The sequence below is a fragment of the Lepisma saccharinum genome, chromosome 14 (genome assembly GCF_977018435.1).
Source record: "Lepisma saccharinum chromosome 14, izLepSacc3.1, whole genome shotgun sequence".
Taxonomy (NCBI): domain Eukaryota; kingdom Metazoa; phylum Arthropoda; class Insecta; order Zygentoma; family Lepismatidae; genus Lepisma; species Lepisma saccharinum.
Window position 1 is genome coordinate 60,580,616 of NC_139242.1, and position 24,093 is coordinate 60,604,708.

At 40.2% G+C, this 24,093-nt stretch overlaps 1 protein-coding gene across 2 annotated transcripts in view; it reads right to left on the bottom strand.

The window, feature by feature from the left end:
• The window catches only part of LOC145998941 (uncharacterized), a 196,672-nt gene that overhangs the window by 41,854 nt on the left and 130,725 nt on the right, over positions 1-24,093 (bottom strand). For both annotated transcript variants that reach the window (XM_083135745.1, XM_083135744.1), the window contains exon 4: positions 11,324-11,464. In XM_083135745.1, coding sequence (XP_082991871.1) covers positions 11,324-11,464 — 141 coding nt within the window. The remainder of the gene's footprint in view (positions 1-11,323; positions 11,465-24,093) is intronic.

Sequence of the window (24,093 nt, forward strand, 5' to 3'; positions counted from 1 at the left end):
TACTTCGCTTTTCTGCCACTTTTGGCTAATCGCGAAGACGAGTATGAGCGATGATATGATGATTTTGATGAAGGACATACATGCCCAGCCCGGGATTCGCAACCGAGGCCTCTGCCGTTGAGGTGCGGTGTGCTAAAGTGTAAGGTGGTTGCCACTTTCCCCTGCTGTTGAAAGAGTGCTAGAAATGTTCGTGGCATTGAAATTTTATTTCTCTACCCAATCCAAACTAACCAAGAATTTTAATTTGGCTTCTCGAAATAAGTTAAGCGAATCTTACTTGTTACATTTGCATTCACTTGTGGAGATATTTCAGTCTAATATCCAAAAATTAGAAAAAGAGTAAAATTCTGCGCTTCAAATTATAGATATTCTTTGTAATTTGTTAAAAAAAACAATTAGGAGATTGCTTTCTTTGCTTAAAGGTAAGATGAAGTTCTTGAAAGAGATCTTCTGAAAAGCAACTGTGAGCAAAATGTTGATAAGATTTTTGTATATTGATTAAATTATTAGTAATGGCAAATGTATAGCCATTTTTTGCGGTGTCCTCTTTTTTATGACTTTGTTCTCCTTTTTCGCCATGCTCTGTCCTCTTTTTTGAATGTATGTGTCTGGTCACCCTAGTCACGTATAAGTTGAGCAGCCCATTTTTTATTGTTGATATCAACTTGCCGATAGCATCGCCATCTATGGTCGAGGCAGACCACTTTTCAGATCACCCTCGTAGATTTCTTTGAAGTACCTTGGACAAAAATGCTGTATATACAGTAAAAACTCGTTAATCCGGACTTCGCTTAATCCGGACAGGCAAAAGGAAAAAAACAAAACAGAGTGCAATGTTTTAAATGTGGCTAGAAGTCAACAAGAGAACTTCCCAAAGAAAAGGCAGTCAACCACTGATGAAATTCTGTTTCCCGCAGACTTTAAACTGTACTGTATAGTGTATTTAGGCGTATGCCCTTTAAATACACCATAATAAACGTGTTTTGTTGCTATAAACGGAGTTTTAACGCACTTTCTGGTCTTTTAGGTTATTTCAGTTAATCCGGTCAACTTATCCCCCCCCATTAGTCCGGATTAACGAGATTTTACTGTAGAAGAGTTTGCGGAACTTCTAAGTGAGGTGAGTATATTTTGTAAGTTGGGTGTGGAGAATTATATAACCGAAAAACGAACTCTAGTTTATTGCGTGGTACGGTACCCTCTCGCCTCTGACGTCACTTCGGCCGTCGTATTTGATCGCCCTCATCCCACGTGACAGGCAGGGGGGGGGGGAGAAGCTGTGAGGTTTTAATAACTGTAAAAGCCATCCCGTGAGGTTTCCGCAGCGCAAATTAAATTTGCATCGACAGCCACGTCGCCCGCGATTGTCCCCAAAGAGCGGGTCTTCTCGCGAATGGAAGCTGAACGTTCTGGGGTCAAGGAGGATGGAGAGAGAGAGTCGAGTGGGGCTAATGGCTGCTCCTTTAGCGGAAACTGGCCTTCAAGATTCATCTCAAACTTGCGCATGATGTCCCACCTGCCGCAAGTACGGTAGGTTGGGCGGACAACGTGGGAGAGTTTCAAGGAGAAGGTCTTGCCAAACTGTACTTTCGAGTATCGATAATTCTTGCACGTCGATGTACGGGAATATCGAACACGTCTTCCTTGGCGCACTCCAAGTCAGTGAAATGGTATGAGGAATAAGGGTCGTCAATACCAGAAGCATCGTCACACTTCTTTTCATTGCAAAACACGGAATGTAAAATAGTGGTGAATTCAAAACTGAACCAGAGGCAGTCGTCTTGCTAGAATGTTTCGGGTGGATAAAGGTTGGATGAAATAGTTCCAGATGCGGTCGCGGCTAGCAACATTATTTTTGTTATCGTTTTCCCACTGTTTATGTACCCCTCTCTTTCGTCCAGATTTTCTTTCTCCCTTCCTTTATTTCTCTTTCCCATCATTCTCTCTCTTTCTGCTTCAATTGTGTTTTAAGTCCACTTTATGCACAAATAGGCTTATCTACAGTTTATAGTGAGATCCAACCACTATGTGTCTCCACTGAGCATCGAAACCGGCATCCCTTCATTACAAGGCGACGACGTTACCACTACGCAATCGGGATGGTCTCGCTTTACTTCTGTATCTCACTCATCCTGTCTCCCTTTATTTCTCTCACATTCTCTCTCTTCCTCTCTCTCTCTCTCTCTCTTTCATTTCACTCATTATCACTAATCGGTTTGTAATTACAATTATAATGAAGAGATCCCCTGTTCGATCCCCGGTGGAGGCACATTACACAGTGGTTCGGATCCCACTTTAAACTATAGGTGCATTCCCAATTAGCCTACCTAAGCATTACGTTGGCCTAAAACTCTGAAAAGACCAAAGATTCAACGGTCTTTTAGGCACAACGTAATAATGAATTATTAACTACTACCTCATTGCCCGTCGTTGCCCGGATATTTATTTATCCCAATTTTCTATTAAACAGGAAAATAATGAATTCTAACTATAGTGTAAAATGAACTTAAAAGTTGAACGGCATTGGGAGTGTCACTATTCATCTTAGCGACCCCAAAAACTATGGATTCCACACTAATATCGGTCGTTTTACATGTCACCCCCTTCCCACCCCAACACCTAAGGGTGCCAGGGCTGTCTTACCCCCAAAGTATTTCTTTCCAGATTGCAAGTGATATGTGTACCAAGTTTGGTTGAAATTGCTGCAGGCGTTCGAGAATTATGCCGGAACACACACACACACATACATCAATGTTTATATATATATAGATATATTCGTCCGATAGGAGCCTGCCATCCTTTACATTAATGTGTTTGTCGCTCACTCCGATATCCAGAAACACAATACATGATCATTAAGCAGGACTCATGAATAAAATGCAAGATCTCACAGTCATTACATTGTGCGAAAACAGCCCAAAAGATGTCCACTAAGCGTAAGCAACGAAGCAAACAAAAACACATTAGAACCGCGTGCAAAGCCGTCAGATACATCCCGCGGGCTCGAAACTCCATTCCCAGCATCCCGAAGGATTCCCCCGACGACGTCGCCGCCCGATCCATCAGCTCTCCCGAACCCGGAAGTGACGTAGGGGCAGCTTAAGGAAGAACCTATTTGCGGCCCTCGCACCTGACAAAATTGACACGGACGGGGCGACGAGAGCGGAATGCAAACAGAAAAAGAGTGGGAAAAATTGGAGGGAGGGGTGGCTGATCGATACAAGAGTTCATTTTCCGGCACGTTCCGTCTCCCCCGCCGAGCCCTTTCATCCGCAGAGGCCATTCTCAAATCGATAGACACTTTTCCGAAGAGCATAAAACCACACGGAAGTACGTTATTGGTGCGGCACGTGGTTTCACCGTGAGAAACGTTACACATTCTTCCCCCATTTTCCCCAATCCATTTTCTACCCTCGCGGTAAGAAATTAAATAAAGATTTCTATCGAAAGGCATGCTTAGGATTTTGGTCCTATTAAAAATGTCGTTATGGATCTGTGCTTATTGGATGGGTTTATAGAACAGCTTCACCATGTACACGCAGACCTCAGTGGTGGAGTGGTTAGCACAGCGCGCTACAACGCTAGGGCTTCCGGGTTCGAACCCCACTCTGGGCATGGGTGTTCTTTGCGAGTGCCCCTTCATGAATTTCATCACATCATCGCTCATCTTCATCTTCGCGATTGACTCAAGTGTCAGAAAAGCTAAGTAAAATAAATCAAAACAATCAATCATAATCTGTCTCCACCCATTTGAATCTTCTAAATAGTTTTTAACAACTGAACCAAGTGTGTTTTATAACCCCCATCAACTCTTCCGGGTAGGTCACTGCAGTGTATCTAATAGTGGAAGAAAGATCAGGAGAAATGTGTGCTGCAGTAATAGTTATGTGGCTGAGTAAAGCTCTCGCCTGTGCCATAAGAACGCACATAGGGTGTGGATTCAGTGACCCAAGCACTGTCAATCTCGAAAAGTTTGACAACGTTTATTCCAAGTCCATTTTGTACCGAGATAGGCTAATCGGCTGTACAATTTACAGTTGGATCCGAACCACTGTGTATTGTGCCTCCACCGGATATCGAACACGAAACCCCTTGATTACAGGGCTATAGATTTACAATGTCGACCCAAAATAATTATTCATGAGACACTGGACAGAGTCTTTTATGGAGGAACATTAACATAACATTACTCCGGAAGGTCGACCTTCACGAGAATCGAAGCCAAGTCTTCCGCGGGGCAGCCAGACGCCTTACCAACTGAACGTCCGCGGTTCATTTACAATTGTATGATGTAATTACAGTTCTAAAATTCACTTATAATACAGGGTTGGGCCTCATCTTGTCAGACATTCTCACTCATTTGGTCTCGACTATTATTTCTTCTACATTCGGCCATTACACCCCTCTCCCCACCTTCCCTCCCTCCGATGGTGCACGTCTTCAAGCACATTAATTTAGGATAAAGTTAAGTTTCAGACCAAGTGAGATGAGGCGTGCCCAACCCTGAGGATTACTAACCTAACTTCAAAAGTGGATTTTGATTGATTGGCTTTATTTTACTTCGCTTTTCGTGCCACTTTTAGCTGATTTGCGAAGATGGGGATGACATGATGAATGGACACTCACAAACATCCATGCCCAGGCCGGGATTCGAACCTGGGACCGCTGGCGTCGTAGCGCGATGTGCTAACCACTCCGCCACGGGGGCCGGCTTCAAAAGTGGATAAAGTAAATTGTTGTTTCAGAGCTTAATTCATATAAATCAATAACACTACATCTTTACTGCTCCAGAAAGACTTGGTATTGTAAAATGTTAGAAGCTGCTCGACTTTTTCTTTTCTTTGCTTACACATGATCCCATATAACCCAGTACCCCTTTCCAGAAAAGATAAAGCGACACCCTGTAACATGCCGATAAGGCACATAGGTGTAGTCACGATCTCCGTCATGTGTGGTCACCATTCTATGACCGTCCACTCTGACCTCCCCTGTAGCAGTCGGGTACTCTAATGACTGGACCATGTACAAAAAGAAAATAACTTTCATCTTGATCCGACTGTGCAGTTGTAGTAGCATCATATTGTCAGTGAAGAACGTTCTTTTCTGCTTATACTCAGCCTGAATCAACGAGCAGATGTGTAGCTCACAGCATATGGCGTTGGCAGAATTCATGCAAGTCAGTGAATTGGCCTTGCTCGAGTTTGCCAACGTCTTATCGCTTCACTTGTCATACTTCGACTAAACACCACGCCTGGGAACAGTTTCCCACTCTACGTTCTCCTGTTTTGATAGCTCAACAAACAAAACTCTCCACTCACAACACATGCATTCGATAGGAATTTGGCTCAAGGTTAGAAACATACAAACCACTTCTCTTGGACCTTCCCAGAAAACAAAAAGGTTTGCTAAAATGCACTTACGTTTACAGAATAATGTGGGCAATCATTTCATGTTACAATATTGACTGAAATTTCTATTATTAGATTACCAGAAGGAAATTTACATTTTCTTCCATCCGTATGTCTTATTGACGTTACTTTGGGCTAATCGTAACGATGAATAATGATTGGATATAGCTGACGAAGGAGCACGCACAAAGGAACGCCTATTCCCAGGACGGGATTTGAACCATTAACCTACAGTGACCGCTCTATCAACCAGGAATGCATTATCTGTGTGTACGTGAATTGGAAATTCTCCATTAACTACTAACCACAAATAATTTTTAATGTTTGATAGGTTCATCGCGACGATGAGGATGGAAGATGAAACGGTGAAATGAATGACTGAACAGAGAGATGTCCATACTTCGAAACGTTTCTTTTTCTTTTTGGGCAAAATATGTAATTAATGCTGTTAGAACAAAGTACATGATTGGTATGGCATTTGTACATTTTTAACTGTGATGACGTCAAAGTATATTGACCGACCTGAATTGACGCTATGTTGTAATGGCAAGTACGATGGGCATTTGATATTGATAAAAATATAAAGAGCAATAAAGAATATGAATTAATGCTGTGAAGACGTATGTAGTTTTGTGGAAGTGCTGTTTAGCCCAATAACTGCGTATACAGTTAAGTAGAGGGAATGGAAAAGAAGAAATACAGTTATTTAAATTCCTTGGATTTGTTATACCCATAATCTGAGTGGCATCTTGCGTATGCTCTGTAGCGTCATGTGCACATTTTCGTGTATTTATTACCATAGCATGTTTTAATTACTGAAATAACGTGTCAACTTCAGCGGGGATTCGATGATTGTCTCACGACTTCTCATCATTTTATTATGGGAAGAGGGGGAGTGCAACAACAATGTAGAACGTTGTCTAATAGTTGCTAAAGTTCGAGACAGAAATTCTATTTTCCTTACATTAAGTCACCTTTTCTCTCTCTTGGGGCAATTTTTAAGTAGTGACAGGCAATGACGAGTGAAAAATTCTCAACCACTACAGCTGAGAAGTGCATTTTCCCTTCTCGTGTAGGAATTCAATGGTGCGTTCCCGTGCTATGGGGCACCTGCATTATGCAAATAGCTCCTCTCTCTGCAGTTCTCTTGACGCCCGGAATGTGTGGTACCCACCAGTGTTGCCAACAGCACGAGAGAAAAACGGGCTAAATCGCACCCAAAATGGAGCTAAAATTCACATCCAGGGGGCTAGATTTACAAATCTTGGGTGTCTTGGTGCAAAATTTCTGAAACTCAAGAACCACAACTAATCAACTGTCAAGATGAGGGGCATACGCTCAACTAAATTAAATTGTCTTACCTTAAATAATTTATTTTCCCCGTAAATTGTGGTGCAGTAAATTACACAAAAGCATTACACATTTTCGACATATTCCTCCTTCATATATATGCACACGCACACGCACACTCACACACACGAACTAGTTAGTCTCTGGTCGAGCCTCACTGTTAAGAACGATTCGTCGATTCCGCACCGCATTTCTGTGAAATTTCAAGGAGCAGATGCAATACAACTGAACAAAGATTCGCATTTTCTGGAATCGACGCTATCCGTAATTCGCCTCGGGCTACACAGCATATCAAAACCAGAAACAAGGGGATAAAGTGACAATGTGCACTTGCTACCTGCTCCCCAAAAGGGGTCGCAGGACGAGCTTGCAGGTGCAGAGGAGGGTCGGTTAAGTGAATTCTTCTTTGCAGTTTACTTTACTGAAAATGCCAAAAAACATTTCATTACTGAAAGGGCTAGATTTGTAGCAAGATTTATCTCTGTAGGGCTAAAAAGCCCCTTCGGGCTTTTGCTGAATTTGGGGGCTGAGTACGTACTCAAAAGGGCCAGTTCTGGCCCCAAAAGGGCCAACTTGGCAACACTGGTACCCACGCGCGTCTGTCTATGTGTCACTGGGGCATGCCGAGGGCGGGGCCAGCAATTGTGTTGCGGATGGCGGGGTGCCCTTGACTCAAATTTCGTCTCCCAGAAGGAATTGCTCCTGCAAAACGCCTTTAGCAGAACTTCTCATTGCACTGAGAAAAGGACTATTTAAAAATTCCCAGGATAAGGGTTGCCAGTAATCATTTCTTTACCGGAACGAGTAAGTTAGTGTTACTCATAAATAGAGCCCGGATTTCTAAGTACAAAAAAGCAATAAATATTTGTGGAAAGTGAACATAATGTGAACTAAGAATTGGAGAAAAGGCATATTTTTTAAAAAAAAAAAACATATAATAGATTTCAACTTGTAAAAAATGCAAAATTTCACATTCAAAATTTAATACTGCCGTAACATTAATTGATCATAATGTCGCAATGTAGGCAAATTATTGTAGTATATGTGTTAACAGAAACAGTATTATTCTGTATTTAGGCAGTATACAGAACTGTATCTTGGTTTTCAAAACTGAAAGATGGAAAAAAAAAAACAACTCTGAAATACTTTTATTTTATTTATTTTACATCGCTTTTCTACCTCTCTGGTTAATCGACCCAATGAGGATGGATTGGAATACGTAGAATGGGTTATTGGACACAATATGCATTGACCAGGGTTCGAACCTGGAACCTCTGGCTTCGAAGCGCGTTACGCTGACCACTCCGCTGCGGAGGCTGGCTTGACATACCTTCTGAATTAATAGACGAGTGGTAGTGTATATCAACAATAATTCCAAGCCACTCAACAATCATGGAATATTTTTGTCCCATCATTTCCTTCAGGAAAAAGTCATTTTCAACTTCGTAAAAAAGGCCTCCCGATGGCGTGGTGGCGCCGTTGACTTGAAGTCAAGGGATCCCGGCTTCGACACCCGGTGAAGTACATCTAAACTTAAACCGTAGTTCTACTCCCAATTTGCCTATCTGTACGCAAAATGGACTTGAAACTCAAACTTCGTAATATATATAATAATAATAAAAGCTATTGGGGTATACTTCAATTTACGAATTTCCACAGACTTGCAATCTGCCCGTGTAAAATCTAAATAGGAATGCACCAAAACACAATTTCCACACTTAAAGTATTATTCTCTGTCCCTGTTCTTGACCATTTTAAGCGCTTATCGTCTTTGTTAATCGAAATAGGCAGTAACAGTCAAATTGGGCAATACAGAACATATCCAAGACCTGCCAATTTTACAAAACTGATTTGGAGACACCGTTCATTGTTGGAACATTGCTGGGAGTAGTGCCAAGACGAGAACGTTCGTTAGAGACTTTAGTAAGTCCTCTCCAACCCCAACCCCCAACAAAATAGTGTTTATTATTTGAGGACTAGATACCGAGGAGAGATTGGTACTTTCCGCCGAGACAAAAACATATGCGTGTTTTCATAATCATAATGTGAGATTTCGAATACATTGTATACTTATGCATGGTGAACTTGCATCGATGGCCAAGAGTAATATTCTGTGCATAGCAACGAGCTATGAAATTTGTTTATGTGTGCCCAAGGTTGTAATTACAAGTAAGGTTGGTTTGAGTTGGTGTTTTAAGTCCACTTTATGCACAGTAAGGCTAATCGGGACTGGAGGAGTTAATATGTGTTTTGTTTCTTTCATGAAGTTACATTATTGATGTGTGTGTTTCATTTTATGTAGTGATGATAGTGACATAATAAAAGGTAAAGTACCCCCCGTTTTGGCTAAATTGTTTGTTAATTATAAATAAATTTGATTGTTTTGGCTAAATTGTTTGTTAATTATATATATATTTGGTTGTTTTGGCTAAATTGTTTGTTACTTCAAAATAAATTTGTTTATTTTGACTAAATTGTTAATTGTTTGCGTTTTCAATGAGTATCGACATCTTGATTAGTATAGTGCTAACAAACTAAACACCTTCTGGGAAAGAACTGTAGTAACGTTTCAATTACAAAATATTTGTCGGTTGTGTCTGAAAGTGACTACAGTTACAAGTTACTGTGAAATATACAATATTCTTATTCTACCGTTAACATTTAACAGTCTCTATGTTAATTTATTAACAGTTTTTATTTTAAATTTGAATATTTTATCGTTCAGAAAGATAGATAATGATCATAAATTGCACATTTTTAAAAACTGAGGCATTAAAACTGCATTAATCAGGTTCACTATTTAATACTTCAAAAACGGTCTTGGTCATTTTCTTACGATAGTTGAATGGTAGCGGAAACTGACAGTCTTGTTTGTCTTAGTTTATGGACGACACAACACACAAGTCCCACAGAGGATTACACTGGCTGTTAAGTTCAGACTAGGGATGGCCAAAACCGGATAAAATTTTATCCGGACTGTCGGATAATTTTCTATCAGGATTTCAAATATCTGGATACCGGATAGTCTGATATCTGAATTATACTAATTATTGGGACAGTTTTATCGTTTGTCTGTTTTACATATCCACATATTCGTATTTCACTCTACGGATTTTCTACAAATCGGTACTATCCGGATTGTGTGTCCATCTCTAGTTCAGATGCCACAGCCTCACTGCCCTACAACATTGCAGTTAACGAGAAATCCACAGCTTTAGACCGTAATTTCTTCGGTCAACCTTTTACAGTGTAAACCAATAGAGCCACGTTCAGTACCAAGGCAGCTGCACGACGGTTTAAGAAAAACCCATTCTTTTCAGATATTGATCGGATCTAGGGAGAAGGGGAAGAAACGCAACCTCGAAAAAAACCAAGGAGATGCCCGGAGACCGTTTTTCGCTTTCTGGGTCAATGCCGTGTTCGTGTAAGAGAGAGACCGTACAATTGACGCATATCTGGAAATTTCATCGCAAGAACCTCCCCCCTCCCGCCCCTTTCCTCTCCGTGGATATTTTACGACGTATCAATATCGTGATGTTAACTCTGAGAGACCCTCTGGCTACCAATGTCACGGAGCCTGGGAGAAAGTCAGGGCGAGTACTTGAACGCCAAGTTCAAAATTCCAGATTTTGATTTCACCTCTTATGTTCAAAATAGAATTGTGAGAAATGTTCATGACAACTATTTTAGTATATTCAGAGTTTTAGGGAAAAAGTATTACATTACATTTTCGGTACTTGCCTTATACTTGCCTAAATAAATAGAGACCGGATATTACCCTAATTCCCATGTTGTTCCTGTGATCACATTCGTATGCTTTCAGTACAGAAGTAGCTTTCAGCGTTATGCAACAACTATACGTAAATTTTATTTCGATTGCTACTGCCGGTTTCAGTTATTTGTGCCTAAAATGTTTCAAAAGAGGAATGAAATAATTTTTCAACTGCGGAAAAGCGTGTTTTGTGTTATTTTCAACATATATTTTAATAGCACCGCCGTTCTACTTGATTTAAAATTTGCTTTTTTCCTACATTCTTGAGGTGCGGTTCGTTAGCCAAGCTCAACTTATTCTACTGACAAAACAAAAGTTTGTTTAAAAAAATTTGGTTGTTTTGGTTAAATTGTTTGTTACTTAAAAATAAATTTGTTTATTTGAACTAAATTGTTTGTTAATTATAAATAAATTTGGTTGTTTTGGCTAAATTGTATGTTACTGAAAAATAAATTTGTTTATTTTGACTAAAGTGTTTGTTAATTATAAACAAACAAGTCCCATGATCTTAAAATATGATTCTGGTAAACAATCATTTGATTGTCACCTATTTTGTTTTCATATCCTAGCAAAACGTATTTCTTGATTAGTCAGTTGATACCTAATGCCACGCTCAAAGTTGCGATTCCAATGTTGGTTTTGCAAATACGCTATGGGGAAGGATATATTTTCATTTTCCAGTATCGCTTTAAACCCAATGGAGACGCGAAATCATACATAATCTTCGTCACAGCTGCCTCCCTCCTTAAGTGCTCACTTAGCATCCAAAGCCATAATGAAAAGCTGCACTCACCTTCTCACACTCCTCCTCCAGGCGAACGACTTTCTCCAGTTGGAGGAAGAGCTCTTCCTCCTTCTCGTGGAGCTCCAGGTCCCTCTTCTCCAGTTTCCTCTCCAGCTCACGACGAGCCCTCGCCAGTTCGTCCCTCTCAGCCTGAAAGAACAAGAAAAACCACAGTCACTAACGAATCGGCGGAAGTTGATGGGATAATAGATATCCTAGGAAATCATTCTTCACTTATTCATAGTATTGTTCAACACTGAGGTAATACAGTCAATAAAAAGAACACTATGGTACTAGATCTTACTTGTACGAAGTGGAGAGAACAAAACACTGAAAAATATATCACTCACAATCACAAACTACAATATTGAAAAATAATGAAAAACTGAAAGCACTGTGCTAATCCATCTCAGCCCCGTATATAGATATTTTTGTGCCCCTCTTACCGAGCACCGACATTGTATGCGCGTCTTTCGATATTTTCTTCTTATGCCATGGTTGGTGATATTTGCATCCTACAAATTTTCAAATAAATAAAAACTTCTGCAAAAATTATATAGATTATAATTATAGATTCGTACTTTGCATTAGAGATTAAAAAAGAATTCAGCATATTTAAGAATATTTCCATTATGTCTTCTGAAGAACGTCTTTTAAAACATACTGTTATTGTTGTTGTTGAGTTGGTGTTTTAAGTCCACTTTATGCACAGTAAGGCTAATCGGGACTGGACCTACAATTTTAAGTGGGATCCGAACCACTTGTGCCTCCACCGGGTATCGAACCCGGAACCCCTTGATTACAAGGCGACGACGCTACCACTGCGCCATCGGGGAGGCCCTCATACTGTTATTACTACTACTTTAGGAGACAAAATTGCAAGTGTAAATTTCTCCATCTTATATTCTGACTTTTTTTTTAAACTTTGAATGGCGCCTTAGGCTTCAACCCCCCTTGCCTACCCGTTGCTACGAGCCTGATCAATCTTACAGTTAACTCTACACTGTCAAGCAAAACCCATTATTTGCTACCTGATTCGTACAGGTGGTGTTTAATTGGTGTGTCGTTTTGCCAGACTAGTCTCCAGTGCATTACGGCTAACTTTGTACAACGAAAACGAATAGAAGTGAACTGAAATTTCGACGGTGAACAAGGGATTCCTTTGACTTCCCATGCATTTCGTCGGTACAGTCACGGACACTGCTGGCTTGTAATGAATACATTGACTTTCAATGGAATTGTTACAAGCCGGCAGTCCGTGACTGTACAACAGAGCACAATAGAGGTACAAAAATATAAAACTCTTCCCTGTGTATCACACCGTTCCACGAAAGCCCTTAGAGTGACTACGTGTTTGAGGAAGGGGGGGGGGGTGCACGTACTCCACGTTCTCGATACCTGCCATTATAATGGTGGTGTAATCAATACTACGCTTCGGTGGCTTTTACCCCTGGAGTTTCTCCTAAGATAACCATTGATCAGACTTTGGTAAGTCCCTGGGAAAAGTGCCACCTAAAATTGTCCACCCCAGGATTTGAACTTAGGTCTCCTGTGTGGTAGTCAGACGACTTAACGTCTGGGCCACCTTGATTCTTACACAGAAATACTAAACATTAACAACAGAATAGCACAAGCAATATAAAAAATCGTGAATTAACATCCACACAAAATATGTGGGGAAAATGAAGTAACGTAGTTCATGGTTAAAACTTAAAATATATTAAGATATCTAATTTGGCAGTTTTTGCATTGTTGCCGCATACGTGGTTCTAATTCGACGGACTTTGAAGACTAGTATTAAAATCGGAGTCTATTTATCTCTAACCATCTAATTTGAAAACTACTTTCACACAGAAGCAATGTAGCGTTCAGGCGGCTACAGAGCAAGATGCACATCCTCCAAGTTATTTACATCGTCAACACTAAAGGTGGCACATCTTCACAAATAGCGAATAACAACACTTAGCACCTTCCGTGTGCCAATGAATACAGTCAATAAGTTCGAGTACAAATTATTTTTAACAGTTATATAGACTTTTAAAGACTTTAAATCCCTCTCCAAGACTTCTTTTAGATCTTTACAAGGAAGTTATCTGCGCACAACCCTCTCAGGGTCTAGGTCAAAAGTGATGTAACCTAACATTCATGCTATTGAAGCGAAAAAGATGTTACAAAACGCAATCTTTGGTTGTCTTCACCTGCACCATTCATAATTTAGGTGTAATGTAAACACCGTTAAGGTTTCTGGTATCATTTTACAGTACATGCTTTAATATTGTTTTCAGAAGAAATAGATAAATAGTTTCTTATTGTATCATAGAAGCTTTGCTAAAAGCGCATCCTCGATCAGGCCTTGAACCCGGGTCTCCGATCCATTACTCTACCACATGAGGTACCTGACCAACGCTGTTTTGGCTCGGTATTCCAGAGACCTTGGATCGAGTCCTGGTCGAGCCTGCATTTCCAACTAAATTTCTACAGTCCTATACGTTCATTTCATGCGTGCGTGAAACATAATGTAAACCTTTCTTGTTTGCACAATTTAATTTTGTACATAATAGTTGAAAAACAGTAACTTTTAGCATGTATTTTTGTACAGAAAGACTCGTGATAAATTGAACTAATTTTTGTTTTGGACATTTCAAAACAAGGTTCTAGTAATGGCAATGAGTGAATTAGGAAAAGAGATGCACACTTCTCACAAATTGTTGGAACCTATTCTCTTTTCCTAATTCACTCATTGCCATTACTAGAACCTTGTTTTGAAATTTCCAAAACAAAACTTAGTTCAATTTATCACGAGTCTTCTGTACAAAAATATAAAATGTTCGTTCTATAGTTTGTTCTGTATTGTTCGAGCGAGTAGAAGCCAGAAATCATTGTGATACTACTAGAAGTATACAAAGACCGATTTATTTTAAACCTATTTTTAGAAAAACAAACCCTGACCCACTGAAGTTAACGCAACTTCTAAAAGTATTGGATTCCCAGCCTGGATGTTGTTCTGAGGAAATATTCTTCGCCATAAGGGCAATCGCACAGTCATGTTGCGAGCATTTCGCACGATTACTACGGTAATGCAAACGGTAAGTGACGTCGACCCAACAACGGAAATATTGTGTTATTCAGGTTAGAAGGTTTCAAGGGAAGGCAACAGAGAATTCACACGTGCTTGTTTACAGAAGAATGATTTCAGTATTCTTGTAAAACTTACCCTTTAGCCTCTTTTAAGTAACATTGGAAAACATTCGATATAACAATAGCTATCAAGTATCCAGATTTCATATAACATTTTTTTTAAAAAAAAACAACATCAGCTATACGTATTAAAGTAGTAATTGTGGTAAGAAATTCTGGTACACACAAAAAATATCTTTGTTTGAATTGACAAAACACGCAAGGTTATATTCAATACACGGATAAGACTGCATATGTAGAGAATTTCATAACTGTCAATGTTGCCAGCTTGTGTTATTTTGACGTGGCTCCTCTTCCACTAACACTAAATTCAGTACAAATAAAACAAGCAAAAACTGTTTTAGCCAGCGACATTTCAGCCTTACTTACCGAAGTTTAATCAGGTAAAATTATTTTTACAATAAGGTGTTTCCTGCACAGGTACAATTCCTTACTACAATTAACTTTGACATGACTAATTTGAAAAACTCGTTAAACTGACGAATTTCAAAGAAACTTATCATTTCATAATATTTCAGGAGTATCTTTATATTTGTTTCTTTCCTACCGAATTCTTTATTTGTGATTATATAATTTTTTCTGTACAATAGCTATCAAGTACTAATTGTGGTAAAACATTCTGGTACACACAAAAATATTTTTGTTTGAATAAACAAAACAAGTTTGACAAGCCTTTCAGTAATAATAAACCACCATCACAACAAAAAAATGTAGCTTTACTAAAATAATTTGTACTAGTCAACAATAATTTGTTTATGGCTTATCTTTCGTTATTCTATTTTTTTACTATGTAGGAAACATATGAATGTAAAATCATTTTGCCTCACGAAAATTTCGTAAGGAAGTTAAAACGTCGATTCTTAAAAACATTTGTTGTCTAATGTATGTATTTGCATTGAGCTTAGTGTTATTAACCAAGTCACGCGCAGCATTAAGAGGAATATATTTTCTTCAAATTTTGGTTAACAGCGACGACGAGGATGAATTGATGAGTGGATAAAAATGTTGGAAGCAGCACTCGCATCAATGCCATGCCGAGATTCGAACCCTCGATAGAAACATTGTGAGCCGACCAATCAACGCGCTCTGTCATTGAGATGTGTGATGATTAATGAAACAAGAAAGTCAATCCACCCTTTTTACATAAACCCCCCACCCCCAAGTTTTCTTCATTACTGGACACGTTACTAATTGCAGTCGCCACAGTGGCGTGCCCAAGAATTTCGTACAGTGGGCTCACCCGCCCTGACTCGGTATGCCAGAGAACCTGGTCGAGCCTGCATTCCCAAATACGTTTCAACGATAGTATGTACGTGTTCAAAACACAACTTAATTTTACATGGTAGTTGTAAAAACATTAACTTTTAGCATAATTATATACATCGTTCTATTACTATGTTCTGGAAGCTTTCGACATAATTAGATTTTCCTACTTGAAGATTCGTGAGAGGTAACATCCTGAATTGAGGACAGAAAAATCGCACGAGTCTGTGAGGAGGTAAGTGAGGACTGAAGTGGACACCAATGTCGATTGGGAAAAGGTCCCGGGTTCGATACCCGGTGGTGGCACGTAGAGGTTCGGATCCCAATTTCAACTGTGGGTCCAGTCCCAATTAGCCATTCTGTGCATAAAATGGACTAAAAAACAAACTCAAATATTGTCGATTGGGAAAAAATATTTCGCACAGAAAACCATCTTGACGTGGACCTATCTCTCTGTTTACGAGAGTCATTCATTCATTTGTTCTTAGCTAGTTCATCTCCGCCCTTTCCTTACAGGTTACTGCGCATGATCCTCTCCTCAACATGGCCCCACCTGGAACACGACACGGTTCACAGAATGCCTTACGCTCCGCCGCCATGAATCCATCTTCCTGATAAGCCCGTGTCTTCAGAATGCAACTTTGTTGTTCCTCCGAGTCAGGCGCTGATGTTATCACCGAAACAAAACGCTACAATGACCTCATCCTTTTCATTCGGTTCCCGAGTATAGACGGCATTAAAACTGCCCGTGAAAATCAAACCAACGTTATTTCTGCAACAAGAACGAAGGAAATTGAAGACTATGAATTAGATAACAAAATGATAGCAACATATAAGTTATCAACCCTTGATGGTCATAATCAGTAACGAGTGTTCTTTTTTACTACATACATAACATACCCTCATGGAAATAACAAACATTAGATATTATCAAACCCTCATGGAAAGAACAAACATTAAATATCAAATATGTTATCGATTTGGAACACACTGAGCTGAGATTGCATTGGCATTACATCGTGTCTTAATATGAACTTGAATAGTTTGTTGGCAATACAAGCCAATTCAACGTCTCTCTTCCAATAGTATGCAACACAGAAAAATAATCAAAGATGTTAAAAGTGTGATTTGATTTGCTTTATTTTACTTCGCTTTTTGTGCTACTTCTGGCTAATTTGCGAAGATTGAAATGAGGGATGTAACGATGATGATGATGAAATTAATGAATGGACACTCAGAAAGATCCATGCCCAGGCCAGGATTCGAAGCCGGGATCCCTAGCGTCGCAGCGCGATGTGCTGAACACTCCGCCACAGGGGCCGGCGTTAAAAGTGTGGTATTGAGATGAGCTTGTCCGTCTTGATCTGTTGAGCTTGAGTTTTAGATCCACTTTATAAGCAGATAGGCTAATCGGGACTGGACTGGACCTACAGTATACACTGAGATCCAAACTGCAACATGTATTTTCCCCGTAATATAAATCAAAACTGGTCGAACAACATAGAAATACTTCAGAATTCGTATGTTCATAATCTCGAAAAGCTCCATGAGAGAGAGAAAAAAATTCAATAAATAGGCAATGGTGCATTTTAAGGGAAAAATGAATGAGACGAAAATATCACAGGAAACATCAAGTCCATGATTGCACTTCAATTGAAGAAACTGTTTAACCGAAATCAAGAGTTACAGGCATTACATCCTCTCGCAACAATGACCAAGGAAATTAAACGTGTATTCATGTTGAGAAGCAGGGGGTAACGAACGGAAAGCAATTTTCAACAATATGATGTACAAAAACCGTGATATATCAAACCCGAAAAAACTGAAGTTCTGAATGGCTTTCTTAAAAAAAGAATTCAGGACTGCCCAGAAAAAAAAGTGCAATGCTTGGTTTTTTAAAAAAAAAACTATAGCCCAATCGGCCTGTGCAATCTGCACTTCCAAGAACATTTCAAGCAGTGCAGTCGAACAAGGAGTAATTTGAGACTTTCTAACGAAGCTCGATAATTATAGGTTGATTTACTTTCGCAGAATATTTGGGTGGTACGTCCAGTGAAAGTAGCTATCTTTCTTTCTCCCCCCCCTCCCCTTATGGATTATATATTAACGAGGAACTCACAGCGAAGTGTAACCTATCCATCAACTCATTATGCATATAATGACAGTGTTTGCACTTCCTTAATTATTCATATTGTTCAGTGCGTGTGTGGCACGGAATCCTCAGTCTGGATGCCTGTCAAGAGCTTCGGCAGGAGAGACACCCCCCACAGAGTTTTGTTCCACGAGGACAATTTGTGATATAATTGTCGCGTTGCGGTCTTCAGTGGCAGCTATTCCATGGGGCCCATTAACTGCACCGTTACAATAATAAAGACTGCCGTCCTTTTGCGCGATGACCTACAACTCGCCCCTCTCAGCAAGCAGTGTTGCCAGGGTAGGTTTTTCTCTAAATTACTGGGGAAGTGCAACTACCAAGCCTTCAGGAAATTTAAGAACTGTATCGTGTTGTATGTTTGGTTATTTTTACATCTACTTTCAACCTCAGCACATACTATACCTTGGAAACTAGTCCTGCAGGCTAACGAGACCATGGTGCCTGGACATACAGTCACAGTAATCATCTTGAGGGTTCTATCGTGTACTGTGTTCTTATTTATGCTCAGTGTTCATATACAGCCGTGGCTTTTTTCACAGGCATCCAGGTTTTTGCCACCAGTTATGTCTGCTTGCAGTTTTAATGAATAAATTACTGTAAAAGCGCTGTCTCCCATTGTATTTTATTCCGGGCCTCCCCGATGGCACAGTGGTAGCGTTGTTGCCTTGCAATCAAGGGGTCCCGGGTTCGATACCCGGTGGAGGCACATAGTGGTTCGGATCCCACTTTAAACTGTAGGTCCTGTCCCGATTAGCCTAACTGTGCATAAAGTGGAGTTCAAAAACTAAATACCATTGTATTTTGTTTCTGTGATGACGTGTCCGTGACTTTAAACGTCAATCAAAATACAAAGATAGGCTAAGGATGGGATTACTGTCTAAAGTGTGATCCCAAATTGGGAACTGAATACAGACAAAAAAAACTACAACGTCACGTTCAATACTATAAACAATATGTGTACGTGTGTGTGTGAATATAAGAGTGCCAAGGCGGTAAAAAAATCAACAGAAAATGAAAAAAAAAATTGATACAAGCAGGGTTTGTATTTGAGGGGAGGAAACGCTCTTCTAGTTGCAGTTTCCCTCTCCGGTTGTAAACATCAGGTCTTTGGAGAGATATAATGTATATAATATCACCGATGTTTCGACAGAAGTTACTTGAATTTTCCCCCCCTGGAAAATTTTTCAAATACCACTCTTGATAAAAAGGCGAAGGGCAATAACAGTTCATTTACTAAATCCAGAACTGTTTTACGTGTATGTGTGTGTAGCAGCGATAACAATAACAGACAAATTATTGATACTATTATGTTGAAACATTTATCCGTATTAATTGCCGAATGCATTAAGTGGTCAACACCATCCCTCCGCGAACCGTTTCAGGTTCTATACCGCGTTTGTTACAACCTGTCCCCTTTCCCGCGCTAGGGAGCGCTCGACAGTTTCGGTGCCAATGAGAAACGAGGAAAAAATTGTCTGGTGGGCAGCGAGGAGCGAATGGAAGCCAGAAGAGAGGCGCTTACGTAGACGCTGTTGCGACGTTGCGTATTTTAATTGGCTGCCTGGCTTTGACTTTCCCCAGCACCGAGAAAAGCCAGGGAGCAACTAGCGCGGGAACCGGGACAGGTTGTAACAAACGCGGTATAGTTCCGGTTTATTGTAGCGCCAAGCATTATGAAACCTCGGGAAATATGCGAACTACAGGTCTCGTCGTAGCTCGAACAAACGCCAGGGTTTCAAATACGGTCTATAGTAGATATTCTTTTGCGCTGTCCCCTCAACAATTACATCCATCCATTATTCATCCTCATCGTCGTGATTAGCATAAATAGGCAGAAAAGCAAAGTAATATCACGAAAGACACACATTTCCATATACAATTTGTTCGTCTAACTATCATATATGGGCTTTACAGTAAACCCACTTGGTACTCCTTAATCGTGCAGACATAATCCCCCGCGTGTGATATAAGCCCGAAAACAAAGCAACGATTACGTGCGTGTTACAGTAACCGCAGATCCAATATATTTTTGTTCAGCATTGTTTCACGCAGGCAACAATGGAGGCACGGGTTCCGCTAAAGAAAGAAGCTCGTGGTAGACCGCAGACTCACGGCGGAAAGGCAGGAGGAGGGGCGAATGCGGAAGGGAGCTCGAGTCACGAACCCCCCCGCCAAGGCCGAAGGTCTCAATTCCAATTATTGGATACAAAGGGACGATTCCGAAAGCAACGGACCCCGTCTCTGTTCTTTGATCTGAACAGACAACCGTTCGTTAGCTGCAAAAGAGCTGGGAATTATTTCTCCTCTAGAGTGCCAGGATGCTGTAGGTAGTGGACAAACTTGCTCTTTGACTTTATCACAATGTACAGTTTTGGATTAAAAAACGCCGATGCTCAACAGAGAAAAGTGCCTATAATTTGTGTCACTATTTGCCTTGTAAGAATTTATCCTGTGGTATGGAAATTAGTTTATTTTAATGTAATTTGGGTTGTCTATGCACAAGGATACAGAACACTAAGACACTTTCATTCCTAGTAAATTGATTGATTTGGTTTATTTTACTTAGCTTTTCTGCCATTTTTGGCTAATCGTGAAGATGAGGATGAGTAAACTAGGGACATTTTTAAGTCTCGCGTAATCGACTGGCTTATATTGGCTGTTACCTTGACACTAGTGAGAATAATCATTTTCTCAAGGATAAGAACGTAGGTGTAGTCAATATTTTCCCACAAATTTATAAATTCTGTTTCTGTGTTTTGTATACAATGTCAATTAGTGACCCCGCAGCGGTGTGCTATATTTTGTATAATTGTTCATCATCTGATAGATAACGTCGAAATTAACAATCCAAAATTGAATGGTCAAATTCAAACCAAGTTAAAATGAATGAGTAGAACATAATTATGAAGCATTAGTTTAGTACTAATATCAGTACAATATCAGTACGTATCAAGATATTTAGCGTCGCTTTTCTGCCACTTTTGGCTAATCGCAACGATGAGGATGAAATTAATGAAGTGACATTCACAAAAAAACACCCATGTTCAGATAGGGATCCGAACTCGGGAACACTGGCATCGTAGTGCGTTGTATTAACCACTCTGCCACAGAAGTCGACGCGTACGTAACATAAAATAGTAACTAACTAACTCTATAGCCTTTATAAACCCGAAGGTTCATGGCTGCAGCAACACAGGCCTTCCATCTGTCCCTATACTGAGCAAGATCTATATACTCTTTTCCATCCCTACCGATTTCCCTTAGGTCCATCTCAACGTTGTCCCTCCATCTTCGTCTTGGCCTTCCTACAGGTCTCTTACCATCAGGTTTCCCAACAAGAATCCTATAAACTTTTCTTTCATCTCCCATTCGTGCCACATGGCCTGCCCACCTAAGTCATCTTGATTTATTCATTCTAATAATATCTGGACATGAATACAAATTATGCAGTTCTTAATTATGTAACCTTCTGCCCTAAGCTGTCACCTCATCCCTTTTAGGTCCAAATATTTTCCTAAGGATCTTATTTTCAAAATAATATTAATAATTTTGAAACACTAGTTCAGTACAATATAAGTAAGTAGGTATCAGAAATTAGCACTCATAATAATATGCCTGTTCATTATAGTCCTTTATACAGATCCTTCAAAACACAACCATATCGAGATATACATTGCGCAAAAACAATTATAATTTACCAATCACAGAGATAAAATTACGGTTCTGTGATTTTCGAAACATCACTAGGCTGAACCACGAGAGAGACCTGGCCAAGACGTGACGCAGGATGTGAGTAAGCGGCAATAACTCCTGCAAGACTGAACGCCCATAACCTGGCTACATCCGGCCCTAACAAAGGCGAATTGAGGGGAAAGGTCCAATCGGGCAACCGTGTCAAGAGAGCGGAAGGCCTCTTCAAACCTCCATGACCTGTTGACGGCGCTTCCAATGGTCGCCGTTCGTGCAGGCGGAATGTCGCAGGTCCATCCGGCGTAGAAGAATGGTCCACGAGTTCATGTGCTTGACTTGAACGTTGTGCGGGAAACGGCACGTATGAATATTTGTTTGCCAAGATTAATGTATTTGGCCTTTTCGCGCCAAGTTTTCGGATGAAAGTTAAGTTTAGGCCCGTTTTACGCTGAGAATTCCTGGTATTACTTCCGGTCGACCTCCGTGTCGAAATTGTTAGCACACCGCGCTACGGGTTTGAATCCCGGCTGTTCTTTGTGTGCCCTTTCATCAATCTCAGCATGTAGCTACTCATCCTCATCGCGATTAACCAAAAGTGACAGAAAATCGACGCTCTATTCGCGATTAAAATTATCCGATATGCCATCTGGTGAGATTTTCAGGAACAACTCCACGTAGGACACCTCACTGCACTTCGCCGTGTTGAAGCCGTTCAAAACATGGGGAACATGCGAAAAAGTAGTGTATACTGTTCAGTTTTTTGCTCTAAATCGTTTTGTGGTTCAGGACAAGTGAAAAGCTTACATGTGTTTCCACCCCGTGGAATCAACAAAATGAAATGTTTAAATAAATCAGAGAAAACAACTGATTGACAAGATTGGCATAACTGAAATGCGGCAAGGAAATCAATATATTATGTATGTAATTTGGAACAGGTGCAAGTCGATTAACTGCAAAGATGAAAATAGTTTGAGAATTAATTAATGTCCGTAATCATAAAGGTAAGTCAGAAAAACATAATTGACATGCTAATGTTGCCGTTTCATTTAGTATGTCAATTTTCAGTGAAGACTGAAAATATCCTCAATGAAATTGTTGTTATTGTTATTATTATTATCCGGTGTTGTTATAAAACCAGCCTGCCTCTTTGGGGAAAAAAAAAACTGCAACAGCATGTTTTCATTTATTTCCTCCCAAGCTTTGCAATACAGGTGAATTGCTTTATTTTCAAATCATTTCTGAGAGCCCCAGTTAGGCAGTCACAACCGAGGTGCAGTGCATATGAAACAGCACCGCTTTGAAAAACCAGTGTATATACATTAGTTTCGTGTGCGTTTCCCGTGTTATTTTTATTATCATAATTAAATGCTTCGATCTCTCAGCACAACTTCACCTTCGTTATAGTTCCTGGAATTCACATCGCATTCGCAATATTTAAATATAACGCGTAATTTAAACGTTTCTTCCATACCAGCAATGACAACACGCTGCTATTACGTACTACTACTGAATGTAAACAAAAGATCTATCCTACGTAGAGCGGCCATATTGGAAGCGACACTAGCGCTCAGGTGGTAATTTTAATCGCGAATTGGTTGCCGAACACGATCCATTCTCCTGTGTAGCATCTTTTGCCGATGGTGCAAAATATATTACACACCCTCTCGTCTACCGCGGAACAATGCCACCAGCGAATTCCTTTGTATATAAATTCCGTATTCCGATGACGTGATCCCGCAACTTTCAGTTCCAGCACGCGTCTGAACTTTCTACCTCCCGCGACTTGTCCGGACAGGATCCCCGGGTGACTCATTCAATTTCACGCACTCCTTCCAGCGCAGGAAGGATTCGCAGAAACCCACCATGCAAGGAGCACGAATTGTCTTCCTTTGGTTTGTTTCAAAAGTCGCTAACCGCGACGAAGATTGGGTGGTAAACCGTTAGAATAATGTCTACTTACACCACTTACACCATGACCCCGAACGTAGCCCAGCCTCCACCCGCATACATTCAGGGGTATGAGCTTTTTGCCCTGGTACTTGAAATTTACACCAGGACTAGTGTTGCCCACGAGACGAGACTTTGACCTGTCTCGTCTCGTGGAAATGCTGTCTCGTCTCGAAAATATTCGTTTGTCTCATGACACATGGTCAATCTCGTCTCGTCTCGAATTTTTAAAAGCCTGTCCCTCTCGTCCCGTGGACAACACTAACCAGGACGTCATATCCCTTGAATGTCTGTTCCTTCTGTCTTACTTTTCCTCCATTTCTTTATTTTCTCAAATGAACATTACATGCAGGTACATCGTTGTTTGAAGATCCAAAACAACGATGTTGATTGTACAAATAATACAATTGATATAATTAATACAATTAATACAACTAGACTTTTAGCATGTTTCATTGATCATGAGACATGCTGGAAGAGAGGTGTGTGCGCATATATATATATCCTTCCATTTTTGGACTTAAGA